We start from the raw sequence: 20,813 nt of genomic DNA on the forward strand, positions 1-20,813 counted from the left end.
ATGCTCAAATAAATTTGTTAGTCTCTAAGGTACCACAAGTACTCCTTTTCTTTTGTGGATACAGACTAACACGGCTGCTACTCTGAAACTTATCTTTTTTTGAGATGGAAGCGAGTTCATTCTGCCATTCAACAAATGTTTTCTACTTGTCACTTAAGAGTTATCATTGAACCAGTCCTGATGTACCCTTTCCTTTGGCCCCAGTACTGATTTACCCATGTCAATAATCACGTTTGAACTAGTTCCCTTTTTCTGTTGGGTTGCCAGTGATTGGTGGGCACGAAAAAAGCTGGTCATCAAGTGACTGCTGAAACAGCAGCTGATAGCTATGCTTGAGCTTTGCTATGTTGAAGGCTATTCTATTAAGTTGCGGGAACTTGCGCTGTGAAGGGACTATATGCAGGTTCAACACTGCTCTTACCAATCTGTGGTCTGTCCGGCATTCTGCACCACACATGATTTTGGAAATGCTGATACCGCGGATGTCTCATTGGCGGGTGATAATATAGTCCATCAGGGCCATTGTTTGGACCGTGAGTGCATCCATGTCGTTTTATATTTATCATTTTGCCTAAAGATGGTTTTAGTAATGAGCAGACTATGTTCTGCATATTAACCCACGAGGAGCAGTCTGTTACTGTTCATCTTTCTTATTCCGTGTCATCCTATCATTTCTCTCCAGGCATAGCTGTCTCTACCAACACTAGTGTTAAAGTCTCCCAGCAGGATGAGCTTGTAATATGCAGGGGTTGTCCTGATGATGGAGTCCAGGTCAGAGTAGAACTGCTCCTTGCTTTCTTCTATGGTGGTCAGTACAGGTGCATAGGCACTGATGATAGTGACATGCTGTAAAGGATTCAGGGGAAATCGAAGTTTCATGAGCCGTCCACTCAGGCCAACAGGGAGGTCAGGGAGTTGTTTTCGGAGAGAAGTTCTTATTGCAAATCCAACTTCATGGATCCTGTCTTCATCCTCTGCTTTTCCTTTGCAAAAGAGTGTAATCGCCTCCTAGCTCACTAATGGAAGCTTCTCCGGCCAGTCTAGTCTGCTGCAATATCAATATCATAGCGGGCAAGTTCTATGAAAACAAGAGCTGTTATTCTCTCAGGCCTTTGTGCATCGCCTCCGACAATAAGGGTGCAGACATTCCATGCTCCTAGAATGAGTTGTTTTTTTCTTTGTGTTTTGACCGCTGTAGGATGATCTACCAGTTGTGGTAGCCTGGCCAAATGTTATGGGGCAGGCAATATTTCGGGCACCTTTTCTAGCCCCTTCCCTTTAAAGGGGTGAGCAGTGCTACCCTAAAAAGGGCTGCTCAGTCGCCTAGGGTGCTGCCGAACGTCTCCGCTGCCCCAATGGCCACTAGTCCCAAGGCCGCCTACATGCAGGGTTGTGGTTACAACTGCCAGTGGTCATCTCCACTTGTCACTTTGCCATGCCCAGTCACCGCAGGACTTGGATTAATGATATGATGCTGATGGAATGAGAGTTGCGAGAAAACCTGTGCAGGAAATTTTTGAGTGAGAAAGCTGTTGCACAGGGGCAGTCCCACTCTCTGCGCTGCAGAAGCCAGATTCCAGCAGCATGAAGAATCATTATGGCTGGAGACTTCCTTAACTGCAGTGGGTGACCAGGACATTTTCAGTGCCTTGTCATGCTCTCCACACCCCACAGCACGTTGCTGAACTGCTTTCATGGCCATTTAATCACAAATTGATTTCCTCCGCCCAGTCCACCAGAACAATCTTTGCATGCTAGAGAAAGGCAGTTTCCCTATCTCGCACCCATTGGCTACCCTCACCTGGTTTAGCCCGCTCATCGAATTGGTTTACTGAGGTGTGGCTGCTGTCGTATGCAAACAGCTACTTGGAGCCGCAGGTGAGAGCTGAGTGTAGGTGAAGACCAAAGCAGATGAGTTATTCACTGAGGAACACGACATGTTCCTCCAATAGAGGTACTACCGCTCCCTAGTATCCCCTATACATCCCCTACAACGTACATTTAGAATAAATGAACTAATAAGCAAAAAGCTTAATGGAAAATAAAATGTGAAATTATTTGCCGCAGGCTTTTGGGATTCTGTAGTGGTAACAGCCTCAGGCTACAGAATTAGACTTTCTTTGACCCGTGAAATTCTGTTGAGCTTTTGCTGAGATAGAAACTATTAAAATTGCTATCTCCCTGGTGTTTCTCAGGAAAATTTTGGTGAGATGCCAAAAGAATAATTAATCTCAAGCATTCTAAGAAGAAAAGGAGTACTTTCGATGCATTCGATGAAGTGAGCTGTAGCTCACTAAAGCTTATGCTCAAATAAATGTTAGTCTCTAAGGTGCCACAGGTCCTCCTTTTCTTTTTGCGAATACAGACTAACACGGCTGCTACTCTGAAACCAAGCATTCTAAGGAAGAGCTGACGCTGCCTCCGCAGCAGAAGCAGCATGCTGTATTGGGACTGTATGAGAAGTACTGAAGCAGACGTAGCAGGCTAGACTCCCACCATATGTCCTTTTGAAACCACCACACTGTCCCAGTGGCCTGTCTCCACCCCAAGGTCATCACATGGGTCAGGAGCTTTCCCAGTTCCCAGGATAGAAGGGAGCGAGAGAGGTTGGGGGCAGACCAGACCGGGGTCTTCTCCCACATATACCCCGCGGCACATCTGTTCTCTGGAATAACAGCCTTCTCCTGCCACCTGCTGATATAGTTACTTTTGTGGTTCAAGTGTTGAAGGTCTGTCAGCATTGCTGAGGGTTCAGAGTATAAAATAAAATAGAATATTGTACTATTCCCCATTTTCAAATATATTAAAATTCAATACAGATTGCATGCCTAGGGATGCAACTTGTTTCTGACAAACTCCCTTCTATCAATGTAAGCTCAGTCTGTTTATTATTTATTATTGTTATTATTTATTATTATTATTTTGTTTTAATTCTACAGATCTCATTTCTTGGGAATCTCTAACTATGAGTGGCTTAGGGTCACATCATAATCCTAAAAAATGAATGCTCCATGTATAATGTAACCATTCAGTGTGATACTATTGAAAATTTCAGTTCAGACCTTTTACCGAAAGATCTTCAGCTTCATCTGCTCTGGCAAACTTCAAGATTACTATACAAAATATTTAAGACAGGGTTAAATGGAGGTCTGGTTCTGCCACATATTTATCTTTCTCTCTTACTAAGTTCAAGGCATTGTGTTCATAGTAATTGCTGCCCAAAAGTTCCCACTGCTTCATATTACAACTTTCCCACTATTTATTTATTTATGTTAATTTACTGCCCCAATACAGAAAAACCCTATTTTTTTTACTCCTACTGCTCTACCTTCAAGAGTGCATACAGAGTCAAAATCCTCTCTCTGTTCATCGCTTAGCACCTAACATTGGAAAAATACAACACTCTGTACTAATAATTTGAACCTAACCAACAAGTTCTGAGCTTTTAATAGTCATTTTGTAGGTAATATGCTCACAAAATTAATTTTAGAGTTTTCTCTAGGTCAAAGAATAATATCAACTCTTAGGTTTACATTCTGTCTATTACCAAATCCATTTATAGAATATATTTTCAGTCAAACAGCAGAAGTAAACTTTGCACCTTTAGGAAGCATAATTAACAACCCATGGGCCAAACCTACTTTTTGTGACAGTTGCTATCATTGGCGCTAAAAATATGAGTTCTAATCTACAGTTGTCTTGAGAAATATGTGGAGAAAGTTAAAAATATTAAGATTAAGGCCTTACTTAATTTGTGATATTGAGGAAATTGTGGATTCCACAATATTAGGCTTCCACTGCAATTTTGACAGCGGGAGCCTCAGCGTGAGCACTGCTCTCAGCCCCAAGTTGCCAATAGAGGGAGCCCCCACTCTCAGCCCTGAGCAGCGGCGCTCAGCCCCGGGCTGCTGACGGTGATTACTTCTGCTCTCAGCTCTGAGCTGCCAATAGTGGGAGCCCTGTCTGTGCTCAGCCCCAGGTTGCTGCACTCGGCCTTGGGCTGCTGAGAGCGTGAGCTGCTGCTCTCAGCCTTGGGCTGCGGACAATGGAAAAGCATGGAAAAGTAATAATGAACCTTATTACTGCAAATAATAAGGTCCATTATTACTTTTCCATGGCTTGTCTGCAACTGAGCTGCAATTTTTTGACAAGCATCCCATGATTCAAGTAGGGCCTTAAATAAGGTGTAATTTGAAAATTGGGTTAGGATTTGGTAAAATGTCACTGACATCTTCATTAGCTGTTGACTCCAAAATAAAATCTTAGTGTGTTGGATTTCAGTAAAAATCTGTGTAGCTGAATTATTGATGCTACAGAGCCTTCTCAGGAAACAGTAACTTGGATGATTTTTTTTCTTCTGGAAACTTTTACAAGATCTGATCTTCTCTGGTACGTAACTATACTGTAGCTACAGCGGTATTTACATTGCTATATTTATGCGTTTTCTGTCTGTCTTGTCCTTCCCTCCCTCTTTCTCTCTGTTCTATCAAATAGCAATAGTATACAGAGTCAGGAGAGTGTGGCATAATTACCATGTATGTACACTGTGTTAATATCGGTTGTCTTTTGCTTGTGTATGTGACATTTTTAATCCTTTGCGTTAAGAATTATTTTTAATTGACTTGTTTAACTACATGTGCCTACTGATTTCGTAATATTTAACAAAAGACCAGTTTTCTTCTTCTTTTTCTTTTTTCAGAAAAAAAAACTACTTTGTTTTCAAAGTAAACCTAGCAATTATGAAGTGAAATTAAACAAAGCTATAGGGGAGCTACAAAAATATAGGGCTTATGCAATAGGAACCTTAATATATGGAGCCATAGTCAGAGCACTCCCTAGTCAGAGCACTTTTGGGCTTAGGTTTTGTAGCTGAGGAAGCAAAATTTAACTGACTTTTCAGATGCTTAATATTATGTTCTTTAGGAAACTTAGAATGCTAGGCCTCCAAGTAAAAAGCTGTTCTAAAAATTTCTTTACTACAATGTTAGATTTTTAAAATACTTTCTAACTTCTAACGTTAAATAAAATTTTGGGCCTAAATTGAAAGTGCTTTTAGTAACTTGTTTTCTGGCTTTTATATTTTTTGGCTATTCCTATCAGATGGTCAGCTTTATGAATCTTACTTTCCTTGCACTTTTTTCATTTCTGGTTGTGGTGATTTTTAATGGTTATGCAGTGCTAATGCCTTTTTCTAGATATCTGGCTTCCTTTTACTTAGAACCAAAGTAACTAGTTCTGAAGCACATTTAGGTCTTGAGAATAATTGTTTTTCTTTTTTATTTCAAAAAATTGCTGTAGTGAAAGGGATGCTATAGTTAAGAAGCTATTTAACTTCAGTACATAATCACTTGAGAAATGTAGGTTTGTTGCCACTAAGTAACAAGAAGTTGAGTTCTGATAAAATAATCCTTTTCAAATCTGAACAAACTCATAATGTGTTGCTCTTTTTCATTTTTTCTCTTCCTCCCCCTGTTCTACATTACAAACGTCTACTGGCATAGTTCTGTCGGTCAAGAAGGCAAAGAAGTGTGATCCCTGATGAACATAGCTGTGTTGGCAGAAATCTGTAGAGTAGATGCAGCTATCTGCAAAACTGCGCTTTTACTGGCATAGCTTGTTTCACTCATGGAATGGGAATGGCTTTCATATTCTGATAAAAAGTTCAGCTTTGCTGCTGTATCTGTGTCCATGCCAGGAACGTTCTGCTGGTATAGTATACCAAATCCCTGTACCACTGTATGAAGTGCTGTTAGTGTAGACATAGAAGGGGGATAAAACATTTTTTGAAGATATTTCCTGTTTTTGGACTATTAGGGCTAGTCTGCACTGGCAACATTAAAGTGCTACCGTGGCAGTGCTTTTACGTGGCTTGTATAGTCACGGCAGAGCGCTGGGACAGAGCTCTCCCTGTGCTCTAAAAAAAAACCCACCTCCATGATGTGTGTAGCTACCAGCGCTGGTGCACTGTCTACACTGGTTTCAGAGTAGCAGCCGTGTTAGTCTGTATTCGCAAAAAGAAAAGGAGTACTTGTGGCACCTTAGAGACTAACAAATTTATTAGAGCATAAGCTTTCGTGAGCTACCGATGAAGTGAGCTGTAGCTCACGAAAGCTTATGCTCTAATACATTTGTTAGTCTCTAAGGTGCCACAAGTACTCCTTTTCTTTTTGTCTACACTGGTGCATTACAGTGCTGAAACTTGTGTTCAGTGGGGTGTTTTTTCACACCCCTGAGCGAGAATGTTGCAGCACTGTAAAGTACCAGTGTAGACAAGCCCTTATTCTCCCTTTCTTTATTGATTGCAAGCCAAGCATTTGAATGAATTATTGTAGTGTACTGTTAGGATTTGGGAGTAGAGCAGCAACCATCTTGTATTAAAGAGGGAAATGATTTTGTTTCTTAGTTTAGTGTAGGTTTTTCCTGATTTGATAAAGTTTCAGCATTTAAAAGGCTGTGTGGAGCTTGCTTGGTACTAGAATAATGGAAAACACAGGTAATGTTATCTAATCAATCATCTCTAATGCCTCCTACTACTAATATGGGAATTTTTTCTAACATTCTGTCCTGATGTTAATTATCTCTGAGGATTTGTGGTATGGGTTCACAACTTTCCTTGGAAGAGTGCTTATTTAAATGTAAGTCAGTATAGGATATTAACCTGTTTGCTGAGACTTGTCATAATGGATCACTGTGTTTGAATAATTCCGTTTATTAACCAGTAGAATGGTGCAGTTTTAAGACTCTATTAATGGTTTGTATATCTTCTTATGGAAAAAGTGAGGCCTTGTAATGAAAATAATGTCCAGTCATTGGTCCTAATTAAAAAGTTTAGTCCTTAGTCTGTATTCTCTTTAGTAGGTTCTTTCAGAGTGAAATTTGTCTCCGAAGACATCTTTAAGGATATTCACCATCAATCAAAAATTCATACAGCTCTTTAAATATCCATGTATTGTAACTGCAAATATTTTTCAGTAATTGTGTTGATTTAGATGTAGAGAATGATTTGCAAATGAAATATTAGATTTATTTATTAGGACTGAAGAATGATACTGGAATATTCTGAAAAGTGTTACCTGAATTCTGTCATGTCCTAAAAATACCAATTTAGTTTGTTTTATTTTGTCACTTTTTTGAATCGTTTTGCTAGTCATCAAATTTGTTGTTAAATGAATAAGTTATAGGTGTTGTGCATGCATGAAGCAGTCTGTCCGTTTAAAGTTGGCTTTGATTTTAAACAATATGACTTTTTCCCCTTTCAGAAAAACGATCAGGGACAAGTTTTGTTGGATATAGTATTCAAACATCTCGATTTGACAGAGAGGGATTACTTTGGTTTACAGCTGGCTGACGATTCCACTGATAACCCAGTAAGTTGCATCTGTTTTCTTAACTAATTTTTTTGGCATGTTAATAGAGTTTAGGGATTTTGTTTCAGTATTCAGGGAATTTGATTAATATTTTTGGAGTTCTTATCTAATCCTTATGTCCATGATAGCTGATATATTCAGTAGATTCAATTTTTTTTTAACAAATCTGAAATATGGTTTAAGTATTCTTTGATATGCTTCAAAAAGAACTGTCTCTATTCTGTTCTTTAGATAAAGCTGTCCCATGAGTTATTCTTGCGGGTACAAGTCTTCACTTGGTATCTCTCACACTGGAAACTATTTCACCTCCAAATAATTAAATTATGGTAGTACTTATTTTCCCCTCCCATCTTGGTATTTCAAAATGTAAGAATTGGGGTCAACTTTTTTTTTTTTTTTTTTTAAGATTGTTTGAGAGGCCTATTGAGTTTCTGAGAGAACACTATGGAGTTCCCTCTAAGGATATGCCTAAACTAGTTTTGTGACTAACTCAGGTTAAAATGGGACCACAAACTTTATTCTAGACAAACCTTAAGACAACACAGAAAGTTCAGAGCTTGGGTATCTTGTAAAGAAGGCAGGGCAGTTGGGGGATATAGGAGAAGGTGGATTCGAGAGAAGCCCTCACTGATTTTCCCTGTATTTGGTAACCAGGTGCCCCAGGTTCTGATCTTTTCTGTTCTGTCGAGCTCTTGTAGGTCTGCCCTGATGCTATTTTCTTTCATGCTGGAGCAGTCCTTTTGGAAGCATACTTCCCTTTCCCTTCACCTCCCTCTCAAGAGATGGGGTTTCCTTAACCCCTAGAAGAGAGGTACAGGCTGGACAGACTCAGCTCGTGGCTCCCTACCATCATCAATTGATCTAGGTTAGGGGCTGGCCCTAAACGTCTTTGTTGTTGCTCACTGGCGCCCTTAATATCAGAAGAGATTTGTTCTTTACAGTTAGCTTGTCTTCCCTACGAGTCCTGTCTCTTCTGCTATATCTGAGAAGAAACTCCCATATGGGAGTAGCTGGGCTCATGAAAACTCCTCTCACTTTTTTTCTGTTAAATATAGACCCATTTGGGCCACAACTGACCCTGACCCTTTTTTATAAAATAAGGACTGGGTGCGCAAAAACACTGAAAGCTGAATAAATCAGAAAGTTTTCAGATTTCAACTTATAATTTGTTATATATATATATAGCACAGTAAACATGCATAGGGTCTCTTTTCTTTGCCCCCGAGTATTTTTAATCTGAGTTCATTCTGAGTGATGATAATAGGTAGGGTTATGATGAGGGTTTAAATAAACATAATGTGATGCTTTATTTGCTATATGTGCATATTATTCATTTACCATTTTTGAATACAAAGTTTATCAATGTTAAATTTGGGTGGCATTTTAGATTTTTTTAATGATTTGAGGTGCCTACATGGGCACAATAGTAAGAGAATATTGTACAGGAAGGCATAATAGAATAAATGACTTCATAGAGGTAGAAAGATGCAGTGATGGAGAAGAGTGGGGGGTGAGATGAGGATGTGGGAAAGGAAAAGGCAGGTAGTGTGGTGATGCCGTGCAGGCACAGTTAAATCAGTCTGCAGCAATGAGGTGTGGAGTGAACTAATCAAATGGTCATTATGTGTTGAAATGTATGCAAGTTAATTAAATGCAGTAATTAAGTGGAGTGGTCTGAAGACATTAAAAACAGAAAAAGTTTTAAAAAATAAAAAAGGCAGATGAAATGCAAACTGAGTAGGGTTTGTATATAATGTCATTACTAAAAGTTCCGGCTGTAACATAAATGCAGAAGACACTGATGGCACTCATTTGCTGTCTGCTCTTGCTTTGGGGCTTTGAGAAAGTTGACTGTACTCTATCTTGAACCATGAAGCTTTAATAATCTTCTTATGCAGTGCTGCCAAGGTAGAGAGTTTCTGCTGTGTAGAATAGCCTTTTTCTCCATTGCTCAAAAGGTTTTAATGGATTTGTGGCCTTTAACTACAACAATTACATGCTCTGTCTAGTTTAAAGAAGGTGTGGATGGTCCCAATTTCTATAGCTCACAGGCCCAAAAATTCTGTAATCTGACCCTGCCTTACTATATACTTGAGCCTAAATATGGCGCTTACTTGGGCAGTGGAAGAAGAATTGCACAGTTTAGGTTACCTGGTTGTCCAAGTTTAGTGAAGATTTAAAGAGGATCTTCAGGCTTCAAGCCACTTCGCCAAAAGGGTGGAAACCCCTTCAATGGAATGGAATGGGATGATGATATTCCAGCTAGTTCTTCAAAGTATTCTCCTGCTTTAACTGGGATCACTTCAGTCTTATTTGGGTTGAATTTGAGTTAGGTGTTCATTCAGGTGATGACCTGTAGGCATTGTGACATGTATACGATGTTGATCATTGTGCCTGGGTAACAAAACGTACATCTGGGCATCATCAGCATACTGATGACTGCAGGGTTTGTGGCACCTCTGAAATTCTCCAAGTGGTCTCATGTAGATATTCTGTCATGAGGTGGAAGGACAGAATAGATCCCTGTGGGCCTCCACAGGTGAGAAACTTTTAAGAAGAGGACCATTTGCTATCATCATATAAGTGGGTCAGGAGCACCTTGTGGCTAACTTTGTCAAAAACCTGCAGAGAGAGAGAGTAATTATAGGCTTGGCGTCAAAGTGTTAATGCTTATAGTCATCAAGTGAAGGCTGAAATGAGTATGTGACTCTTGTTAAATCACTGTATACTGAAATGCATGATTGTCTTTAGCTGGGGTACAAGGTAGTTTCCATATTATTTGGCTGCCAGTTAAAAAAAATTGATTTTCAGATTATGTGTATACATATAAGATCTTTTTTTATTCCAGTCCAAAACTGTACACATCTCTGAATCCATTATATGTTATGTAGTCCAATATCTAGCCAGGAGAATCAGTTTATTGCCCTAAAATAATGAATAAAAGACTTTTCTGAGCATGACTGTATAATCATAGTTTACATGGCCTAAGTTGCAGTGAGTTCCAACCTTAGAAACATCAAAATCAAAGTTAGAAAAATACTAATTGTTGGATCTAATGGTAACTTTCAATTACCTCTTTTATTATTGCTGTTCTGTTGGTTATGGTTATGTTTGTGCAAGAATTTTCATTGTAGTTACTGGTTTGTAATCATCTAGAAGACACTTCATGATACAGTGTGGAAGGCACTATAAGCACAAAGTAACCTACAGTATGGCTAAAACTTTGACAGTGTAATTTTGAGTTATTTGGGACAGTTCAAGGCCGGGATGGCCAGTTCCAACTTTTTCTTCTGTCTAGCATCTCCCTCTGTTGTTTACAAAAGTTATCCAGCCCACATCAGAGCATCTGAGAGGAAGTTGGGATTGGGAGGAACATTATACTTGACAGGGCACAGGTACTGAACACCTCCTCCTTCCTTTTCTCCCCCTGTACAGCCAGCAGTATTGCAATATTGCACAGATGAGACTCGGATGAGGCTCTTTGTCAGCCTTCCACACCCTTTGCCCCTGCCAGCACTGCCAAAGCTATCCAAGAGTGGGTTCCTTCTCTCTAAACCCCCATTTTCCACTCCATATTGTCACTGAACCATGCAGTACCAGAGCAAAGATGAGGCTTCTTTTCAGTCTCCTTCCTTCATATCATCTGCTACTGCCATTGCTGCTGAGTTTACAGGATTAATGGAATCAGCTGCTTCTCTGACCTCCTCAGATGGAACATGAAGCAGAGGGAGAAAGAGAGAAGGGGAAGAGGAGAGACTCCCCAAAGGGAAATGTGGGCAAGGGAGAGACTCCCCCAGGGGTATGGAATTCCTAAATATGGTGGGGGGGGGGGTAGGAAGGAGAGCTGGCATTAATATACAAAATGAAACAGCAGATAGGGAAAAGTCTCAAAAAAGGTGGAAGATTGAGATGATTGATCAGGGTGGAATGCACAGAAGCGTAAGTTGAAGGGGAGAGTAAGAAAGGTTTCATACATACCTTTTATTCAAAAGAGAGAAAATAATTGTCTTAACTGATCTCAGTTGGGGCTTCTAGATCAGGGTTGGGCAAACATTTAAGCCTGAGGGCCACATCAGGGTTCCCAAACTGTATGGAGGGCCAGGTGGGGAAGGCTGTGCCTCCCCAAACCCTAAGCTTAACCCTATCTGCCCACTCCCACTTCCTGTCCCCTGACTGCCTCCCCCGAACTCCTGACCTATCCAACCCCCCCCCACTCCTTGTCCTCTGACCGCCCCCTCCTGGGACCCAACCCCCCTGCTCCCTGACTGCCCTGACCCTTATCCACACTCCAACCCCCCCTCTAAAGCCCCTTTCAGAATGCGGCCCTGCGAACAGTTTGCCCACCTCTGTTCTAGATGCTACTGTAAAACAAGTAATTAATAAATAATTAAATGCAGTATTTAACTTAGCTAGACACAAACTAAAATTGCATAAACTGTTAAATTTGCCTCTTGTCAATGAGCTTTTTATTCCCAGCCCATGAACTGTAACTGAACAGGTAGTTCAGCCCTTGCCACTGAGGCTTTATCTAATCAAGGATTTAGAGGCGTGATGTTAGCATGTTAGTTAGTGTGTGCTAACTCGGTGGTTCTCAACCATGGGTCTGGGCCACCCTGGGGGGCTGCGAGCAGGTTTCAGGGGGGCCGCCAAGCAGGGCCAGCATCAGACTCACTGCGGCCCAGGGCAGAAAGCTGAAACCCCATCCCATGGGGCTGAAGTCTGGGGCCCCAAGCCCAGCCACCTGGGGTTGAAGCCGAAGCCTGAGCAATGTAGCTTCGTGAGGCCCCCTGTGGCGTGGGGCCCTGGGCAATTGCCCTGCTTGCTACCCCCTAATGCCGACCCTGGCTTTTATATGCAGAAAACCAGTTATTGTGGCACAGGTGGGCCATGGAGTTTTTTTATAGCATGTTGGCAGGGCCTCAGAAAGAAAAAGGTTGAGAGAGCCTGTGGTAACTAATAGTATTTAAGATGTATTATAGACAAAGCACTTGACCAGTTTTGGCACCTGTTGATGGCAGTTGTCTATGACTTATTTACAGTGGATTTTAGTAATGTGTTAGTGAGCATGTTTTAGGTAACGGCGCATCATAATTCTAATATGAAAAAGTCTAGAATGTGTTTGGCACCCTTGGTTTAAAGATCACTTGCATTAATTTTTTTCTTTTCTGGGAGCATTTTCTAAATATTAACAAGGCAGCCTATAAAGACAAGACAGATCCTTGTTATTAACTGTCCTGTGGTGCTAATTTGAACTTGAGAGTGCAAGTCTTCCTTTCTAAAAGTGGTAAGGTGCCACATAGCAGTGGTTCTTAACCAGGAGTACACATACCCCTGGGGGTTCGCAGAGGTCTTCCAGAGGGTACATCTAGATATTAGCTTAGTTTAACAGACTACATAAAAAGCACGAGTGAAGTCAGTACAAACTAAAATTTCATAAAATGACTTGTTTATATTGCTCTATATACACTATACACTGAAATGTAAATACGATATTTATATTCAAATTGATTTATAATTCTATGGTAAAAATGAAAGTAAGCAATTTTTCAGTAATAGTATGCTGTGACACTTTTTTGTATTTTTATGTCTGATTTGTTTTAAGCAAGTAGTTTTAAGTGAGGTGAAACTTGGGGGTATACAAGACAAATCAGACTCCTGAAAGGGGTACAGTAGTCTGGAAAGGTTGAGATAGCCATTGCTGTATAGAATGTTAAAAATAATAAATTTTCCCTAGAAACTGTTTTTATTAGTCTAGAACAAATAAACAGTGATACAGATTAAATGGGAGATTCACCCAGATTTAATCTTTAAAGAGAGGCTATGTGTGAATACCTTCTGGTGACAAATGTTTGTGTTCCTGCATTCTTTATTAAAATATACTTAATAATATATTTTTTAAAAATCCAAAAAATTACTTAAGTAAGCAAGTGCACATTAAAGTAGCCATCTTATTCAAGCTTTTATAGAAAATACATTTTACAAAATGTGTGTTCTACATTTTATATAAACAATTATGAAGTATTTTTTATATTTGATGAGTGTGGTCTGTATTTCTTGAAAGTTTCTCATTTCATCCCATTAAATACTTAAATACCACGGTTTTAAGACTAGACTTTACTGCTTGTAATATTACTATTCCCTGCTTATTTTCTGTTCTGAGGTTATGAGCATGTCAAGTTTGTGTCCAGACTTAGATTCCATCCTTTTTTGTGACAGGATAGCATTGTTGTTCTCAACATGTGCACAGGATGAACAATAGAAATCAGTGACCTAGAAAGCAATTCTTGAATGTTGCTCATACAGTCAGTAATCTACCCCCTTTGCTTTCAGTGGACACTAAATGCTCTTTGTTCCTTAGGACCGAAAGAGTTGGACTTCCATAGTTTCACAAAGAAAAACAACACTTTAAATAGGAGGAATAATGGCTTTTGTGCCCCCCCACCTTCTCTTTCATCTGTTTTACTGAATATCTATTGTGTGTGTAAAAGATTGAGGTCCCTCAATTGCTACAATAATGTTACTTGACTTGTTTTATTAGAGAGGACTACCTCTATGGTACTTTTCTCCCTGGAATGTGAGACTACAGAAGGAATCTAATGCTTTCAATGATGTTTACTGATTTTTCTAAACTTTCTTTTCCTCTTCCTCCTAGCAGTCTGTGGCAAAACCAGTAGAACTCAGTGTTTTTCCAAATAAAGCTGTTCAGCACATTTTAGATGTTTGTTTAATTTTTTAATTTTTGTCCATGATTACATCACTTATAGGCTGTTCTGATAGGGACACTGTCAAGGTAATAATCATATTTAACCTCTTCATTCCAGTCTCTTTCCTCAAGGAACGAGGTTGATGGGGAGAAAAACATTGGTATAACAGGGAAATAAATGTGGGTGTGGGAGAGTTAGGAGTTGTCTTTGACTTAAATAAAAGAACAGTAAAATTCAACACAATTCTTTCTTCAGACAAACTTACAAAATTGCAGCAGCTGTGGCCATCTTATTTCCCATTTTCTCCTTCCTTCCTGATTCTTATATCCAAACTCCCTCTAGTGTTCTGCTGTTGTGTGTAATGCTAATTGAATACAATGGTGTAGAAATGGGGGCAGATGTGATTAAGAAGCAGCCCTGCAGAGCTTAGAGGGAGCCTCAGAGTTATCTAGTGAGCATGTGATTAAAAGGTTAGTGTTTTTTTAATTCTGAAACCTTCTGGGCTTTGAGCAGATAATTACATGCCATAAAAGGGGCATGTCAGAACTAGAATGAAACAGACATCTTACCAGTATTATTTACTGTATACATTTGTAGAGTATTCAGTTACAATTACTTTTAGCATTTAGGTTGTTAGTGTTCTTTTTGCATTCCCCCCCCCCCCCCTTTACCTGTCTGGGAGTCTTGGGGCATGCTGCCAGTATGGAAATCAACCTCTACTGCCCCCTGAAAAGCTACATCTCCTTGACCTGCAAAATCATTCAGGCTGAGGAGGCACACTGCTCAGCAAGATGAGCAAAAAAAATGAGGAAGGATGCCCTCAGATTGAGGAACAGTTAATTCCAGCAGCCATTTTCACCTTTTCGCTTGATGAGGTATCAGTGGCCACTACGTCTACCTGACTATTATAAGACTTTTCAAGAACTGCTGAGCTGAATGGTGGATACCCTTGAGATTCCAGTTGAAATTGTGCAAGAAAAATCACTCAGACTACTTAACATTTTGTTTACGGTAACGCCTGGAAGATTGGCCATTAGATTTATTTGGTAAGAAGAACTACTCTTCCTCAGATTTACAAATGTATAGTGCCAATAGTTAGGCCCTCTAAGGGTATGTCTACACTATGAAATTAGGTCGAATTTATAGAAGTCGATTTTTTAAGAAGCGATTTTATACAGTCGATTGTGTGTGTCCCCACTAATCGCATTAAGTCAGCGGAGTGCGTCCACAGTACCGTGGCTAGCGTTGACTTTCAGAGAGTTGCACTGTGGGTAGCTATCCCGCAGTCCCCGCCGCCCATTGGAATTCTGGGTTAAGCTCCCAATGCCTGATGGGGTAAAAACATTGTCGCAGGTGGTTTTGGGTACAGGTTGTCAGTCGCCCCTCCCTCCATGAAAGCAGAGGAAGACCATCGTTTCGCGCCTTTTTTCCGTGCGGACGCCATACTGCTTTCAGCAGACGGTGCAGTAGGACTGCTAATCATTGTCATCAAACCACTGCTTCTGCTGCAACTCTGTTCTCCTGCTCTCATGAATCCACCTCACAGGTCCTCTCATCGTTCTCTACAAATATCTATTCTCGTGGCATCCGTTGTCAGCCACTGCTTCCACTGCAACTCTGCTCTCCTGCAGACGCCTTACCACGGCAAGCATGGAGCTCGCTCAGATCACCGCGGCAGTTATGAGCATTGTAAACACCTTGCGCATTATCCTGCAGTATGTTCAGAACAAGAACCTGCAAAAGCAGGCAAGGAGGCGACGGCAGCACGGTGACTAGAGTGATGAGGATATAGACACAGACTTCTCTCAAAGTACGGGCCCCGGCAATTTGGACATCGTGGTGGCAATGGGGTAGGCTCATGCCGTGGAATGCTGATTCTGGGCCTGGGAAACAAGCACAGACTGGTGGGACCACATACTGTTGCAGGTCTGGGATGATTCCCAGTGGCCGTGAAACTTTCGCATGCGTAATGGCACTTTCATGGAACTTTGTAACTTGCTTTCCCCTGCCCTGAAACACAGGAATACCAAGATGAGAGCAGCCCTCACAGTTCACAAGCAAGTGGCGATAGCCCCGTGGAAGCTTGCAACGACAGACAGCTACTGGTCAATCGGGAATCAATTTGGAGTGGGAAATCTACTGTGGGGGCTGCTGTGATCCAAGTAGCCAACGCAGTAACTGAGCTACTGCTATCAAGGGTAGTGACTCTGGGAAATGTGTAGGTAATAGTGGATGGCTTTGCTGCAATGGGATTCCCTAAACATGGTGGGGCGATAGACGGAATGCATATCCCTATCTTGGGACTGGACCACCTTGGCAGCCAGTATATAAACCGAAAGGGGTACTTTTCAATGGTGCTGCAAGCAGTAGTGGATCACAAGGGATATTTCACTGACATCAACTTGGAAAGGCCGGGAAAGGTACAAGACACTCACATCTTCAGGAACTCTGGAGTGTTTGAACAGGTGCAAGAAGGGACTTACTTCCAGACCAGAAAATAACGGTTGGGGATGTTGAAATGCCTACAGTTATCCTTGGAGACCCAGCCTACCCCTTAATGCCATGGCTCATGAAGCCATACGCAGGCACCCTGGACAGTCGTCAGGAGCTGTTCAACTATAGGCTGACAAAGGGCAGAATGGTGGTAGAATGTGCATTTGGACGTTTAAAAGCGCGCTGGCGCAGTTTACTGACTCGGTTAGACTTCAACGAAACCAATATTCCCATTGTTGTTACTGCTTCCTGTGTGCTCCACAATATCTGTGAGAGAAAGGGGGAGATGTTTATGGCGGGGTGGGAGGTTGAGGCAAATCGTCTGGCCGCTGATTACGTGTAGCCAGACAGTAGGGCGGTTAGAAGAGCACAGCAGGGCGCGCTGCGCATTGGAGAAGCTTTGAAAACCAGTTTCATGACTGGCCAGGATATGGTGTGACAGTTCTGTTTGCTTCTCCTTGATGAAGACCCGCCCCCTTGGTTTACTCTACTTCCCTGTAAGCCAACTAACGTGCCCCCTTCGATCTCTGCTTGCAGAGGCAATAAAGTCATTGTTTCAAATTCATGCATTCTTTATTAATTCGTCACACAAATAGGGGGATAACTGCCAAGGTAGCCCAGAAGGGGTGGGGGAGGAGGGAAGGACAAGGCCACACTGCACTTCAAAACATATTGAATGCCAGCCTTCTGTTGCTTGGGCAGTCCTCTGGGGTGGAATGGTTGGGTGCCCGGAGGGGGGCCCCCTCCCCCTGCGTTCTTGGGCATCTGGGTGAGGAGGCTATGGAATTTGGGGAGGAGGGCGGTTGGTTACACAGGGGCTGCAGCGGCAGTCTGTGCTCCTGCTGTCTTTCCTGCAGCTCAGTCAGACGCCGGAGCATATCAGTTTGATCCTCCAGTAGCCTCAGCATTGCATCCTGTCTCGTCTCCTCTTGCTCCTGCCACCTCTCCTCTTGCATGTTCCTCCTGTCCTCGCGTTCATTTTGTGCTTTCCTGGACTCTGACATTGCTTGCCTCCACGCATTCTTCTGAACTCTTTCAGTGCAGGAGGACTGCATGAGCTCAGAGAATATTTCATCGCGAGTGCGTTTTTTTTCGCCTTATCTGCGCTAGCCTCTGGGACGGAGGTGATACGGGGAGCGTTGAAACATTTGCAGCTGCGGAAGAAAAAAAAAGGGAGAGTAGTATTTAAAAGGATACATTTTAGAGAACGATGGGTAGACTCTTTCACGGTGAACCAACCTGTTAACATTACATAGCCCGTGTGCTTTCGGTACAAGGTTGTACCTCTCTCCTCCCCCCGCCCCCATTCTCTGGGATGATCGCTTTACCCCTCCCGCCACCACGTGGCTAACAGTGGGGATTATTTCTTTTTAGCCCAGGCATACAGCCCAGCAGGAACGGGCACCTCTGAATGTCCCCTTAAGAAAAGCACCCTATTTCAACCAGGTGACCATGAATGATATCACTCTCCTGAGGATAACACAGAGAGATAAAGAACGGATATTGCTTGAATGCCAGCAAACACCGGGAACATACACTGCCATGCTTTGTTATGCAATGATTCCAGACTGTGTGCTACTGGCCTGGCATGGTAAAGTGTCCTACCATGGAGGACAGAATAAGGCTGCCCTCTCCAGAAACCTTTTGCAAAGGCTTTGGGAGTACCTCCAGGAGAGCTTCACTGAGATGTCCCTGGAGGATTTCTGCTCCATCCCCAGACACGTTAACAGACTTTTCCAGTAACTGTACTGGCCGCAAATGCATCCCAAGTCTTCAGGGCAAATTAATCATTAAACACGCTTGCTTTTAAACCATGTATTATATTTACAAAGGTACACTCACCAGAGGTGCCTTCTCCGCCTTCAAGGTCTGGGAGCCCGCTTTGGGAGGGTATTGGCTCCAGGGTGATAAACAGTTCCTGGCTGTCGGGGAGAACGGTTTCATCCTCCTCCTCCTCCTCCTCCTCCTCATCATCATCATCTTCCTCGTCCCCAAAATCCTCATCCCTGTTGCGTGAGACTCCCCCCTGGCAGGTGTCCACGTACAGGGGTGAGGTAGTGGTAGGGGCACACCCTCGAATTGCATGCTGCTCATCATAGAAGCGGCATGTCTGGACGGTCTGACCTGGAGTGGCCTTTTGCCTCTTTGGATTTTTGGTAGGCTTGCCTGAGCGCCTTAAGTTTCACACGGCACTGCTGCGGGTCCCTGTTATAGCCTGTGTTCTTCATGTCCTTGGAGATTTTTTTTCAAATATTTTGCCATTTCGTCTTTTGGAATGGAGTTCTGATAGCACAGATTCGTCTCCCCATACAGCGATCAGATCCAGTACCTCCCGTTCGGTCCATGCTGGAGCTCTTTTGCGATTCTGGGACTGCATGGTCACCGTGCTGATGAGCTGTGTATGGTTGCCTCTGCCAATGACCTCGCCACGATGGCCAAACAGGAAATGAAATTCAAAAGTTCGCGGTGCTTTTCCTGTGTACCTGTGTAGTGCATCTGAGTTGAAAGTGCTGTCCAGAGTGGTCACAATGGAGCGCTCTGGGATAGCTCCCGGAGGCCAAAACCATCGAATTGCATCCACACTACCCCAACAATTGATTTTAAGAGCCCTTTAAGTCGACAAAAATGGTTTCGTCGTGTGGACAGGTGCAGGGTTAAATTGATCTAACGCTGCTAAATTTGACCTAAACTTGTAGTGTAGACCAGGGTTTAGTGAAATATGACATTTTAAATTGGGACAAAACATCTTTTTATTGAAAATTTTCCCCCAAATAGTGGAGAAAACTACCAAAGAGGTCCAGACAGTTCTTGAGGATTCCTTTAACATCAAGACAAAGGAGGCTGTGCTCTTTCGGAAAGATTCATATGGTATTAGTTAGTCTTTGGGGGTTTATACATCAGTCTCTGGAAGGAAACAACCCAGACTGCTGAGTTATTCTAGACAGGGGCCTTCTGCTTACTACTATAGCCAACAACGATCTTCTGAACCACCTAGAAAAAGTAGAGATTTCAATGGAGGAAAGCTTCTGTATAGTCTTGCTGCATCCATATTCAAGCAGCAAATCTGACATATTAGTCAAGAGCCACTTAGAGCATTTAGAGGATCCATTTACTTTCTCTCCCTTTCCCTTCCCTGCTTTTGGCAATTGCCTTTTTATTTTCCAGAAACTTGGAATCACATCACCTCAGGATCTTAGAAATCATCAGAATGTGGGTGTTGCATTCAATTTCAGAACCTTCCTAACACCCAGCCCTCTTCAGGGACCACTCATGAGAGATTATTAGAAATGAGTTTACATCTAAATCTTGGAGCAATAGAAGTGCCTCTAGAGTTCAGAGAGAAGGGGTTTTACTCACATTTTCTAATCCTGAAGAAGGGGTATGCCACACAGTTCTGGATTTGAGCTGTCTCAACACCTTAATCTGCCACTTCAGATTCAAATCCCTAACCTCTCTAATCCCATCTTTAGATCCCCAAAACTGGGTCATGCTGTTAGCCTACAAGACACATGCTTTCACATATCAGTCTGCCCTGCACACAGAAAATACCTGCAATTCCAAGTGGGAAATTACTACAGTTACTGCAGAGTCCTGCCCTTTGGTCTTTCAGCAGCACCAAAAGTAATTACCAAGTGCTTGGCATTCATGATGGCTCACCTTGGAAAGCAAAGGGTATAGGTAGACCCGCACCACAATGATTCCCTCATTTGAGGGAGTCAATGCACCAAATGAATGACTCCATTTCATATGATCCTACAACTTTACACTATGCTGGATCTCAGAAGCAACAGAGAAAAGTCAACTTTAGTGCCAACCCAAAGGATAGAGTTTGTAGGAGTAGTGTTAGATTGCACAACAGCAAGAGCTTATCTGCCATAAAACAGATTCAGTACCATTGTAGGCCTCATCAACCAGCTGCAGGCTCAGCCTTAAATGTCAGTAAGAGTTTGCCTCTGTTTTCTTGATCACATTGTTTCCTGTATTTACATCACATGGCATGCCAGACTATATCCACCTTACAAAAGTAGTTGAAAATGGTGTATCTACCAAACAGAGATCACATGAACATGGGGTACTGATCCCCTGATAAGTCCTCTAATAGTTAAACTGGTAGAAGGACTCTGCAGGTTTGCAAACGTGGATACTGTTTTCTCCGCTTGTCACCAGGGCACTGCTAATAGATGCTTCTGTGCTCAGCTGAAGAGCTTACCTGCACTATGTTCAAACCCAAGTCCTATGGGCTCCTGAA

The 20,813-nt window shown here is 42.1% G+C and overlaps 1 protein-coding gene across 11 annotated transcripts in view; it reads left to right on the forward strand.

Annotated features, from left to right (window-relative positions):
• Positions 1 to 20,813, forward strand: part of PTPN4 (protein tyrosine phosphatase non-receptor type 4) — a 225,338-nt gene that overhangs the window by 62,009 nt on the left and 142,516 nt on the right. For all 11 annotated transcript variants that reach the window (XM_043504907.1, XM_038422831.2, XM_043504913.1 and 8 more), the window contains one exon: positions 7,260 to 7,367. In XM_043504907.1, the coding sequence (XP_043360842.1) occupies positions 7,260 to 7,367 (108 nt within the window). The remainder of the gene's footprint in view (positions 1 to 7,259; positions 7,368 to 20,813) is intronic.

Source organism: Dermochelys coriacea, chromosome 11 (assembly GCF_009764565.3).
Source record: "Dermochelys coriacea isolate rDerCor1 chromosome 11, rDerCor1.pri.v4, whole genome shotgun sequence".
Classification (NCBI taxonomy): Eukaryota; Metazoa; Chordata; order Testudines; family Dermochelyidae; genus Dermochelys; species Dermochelys coriacea.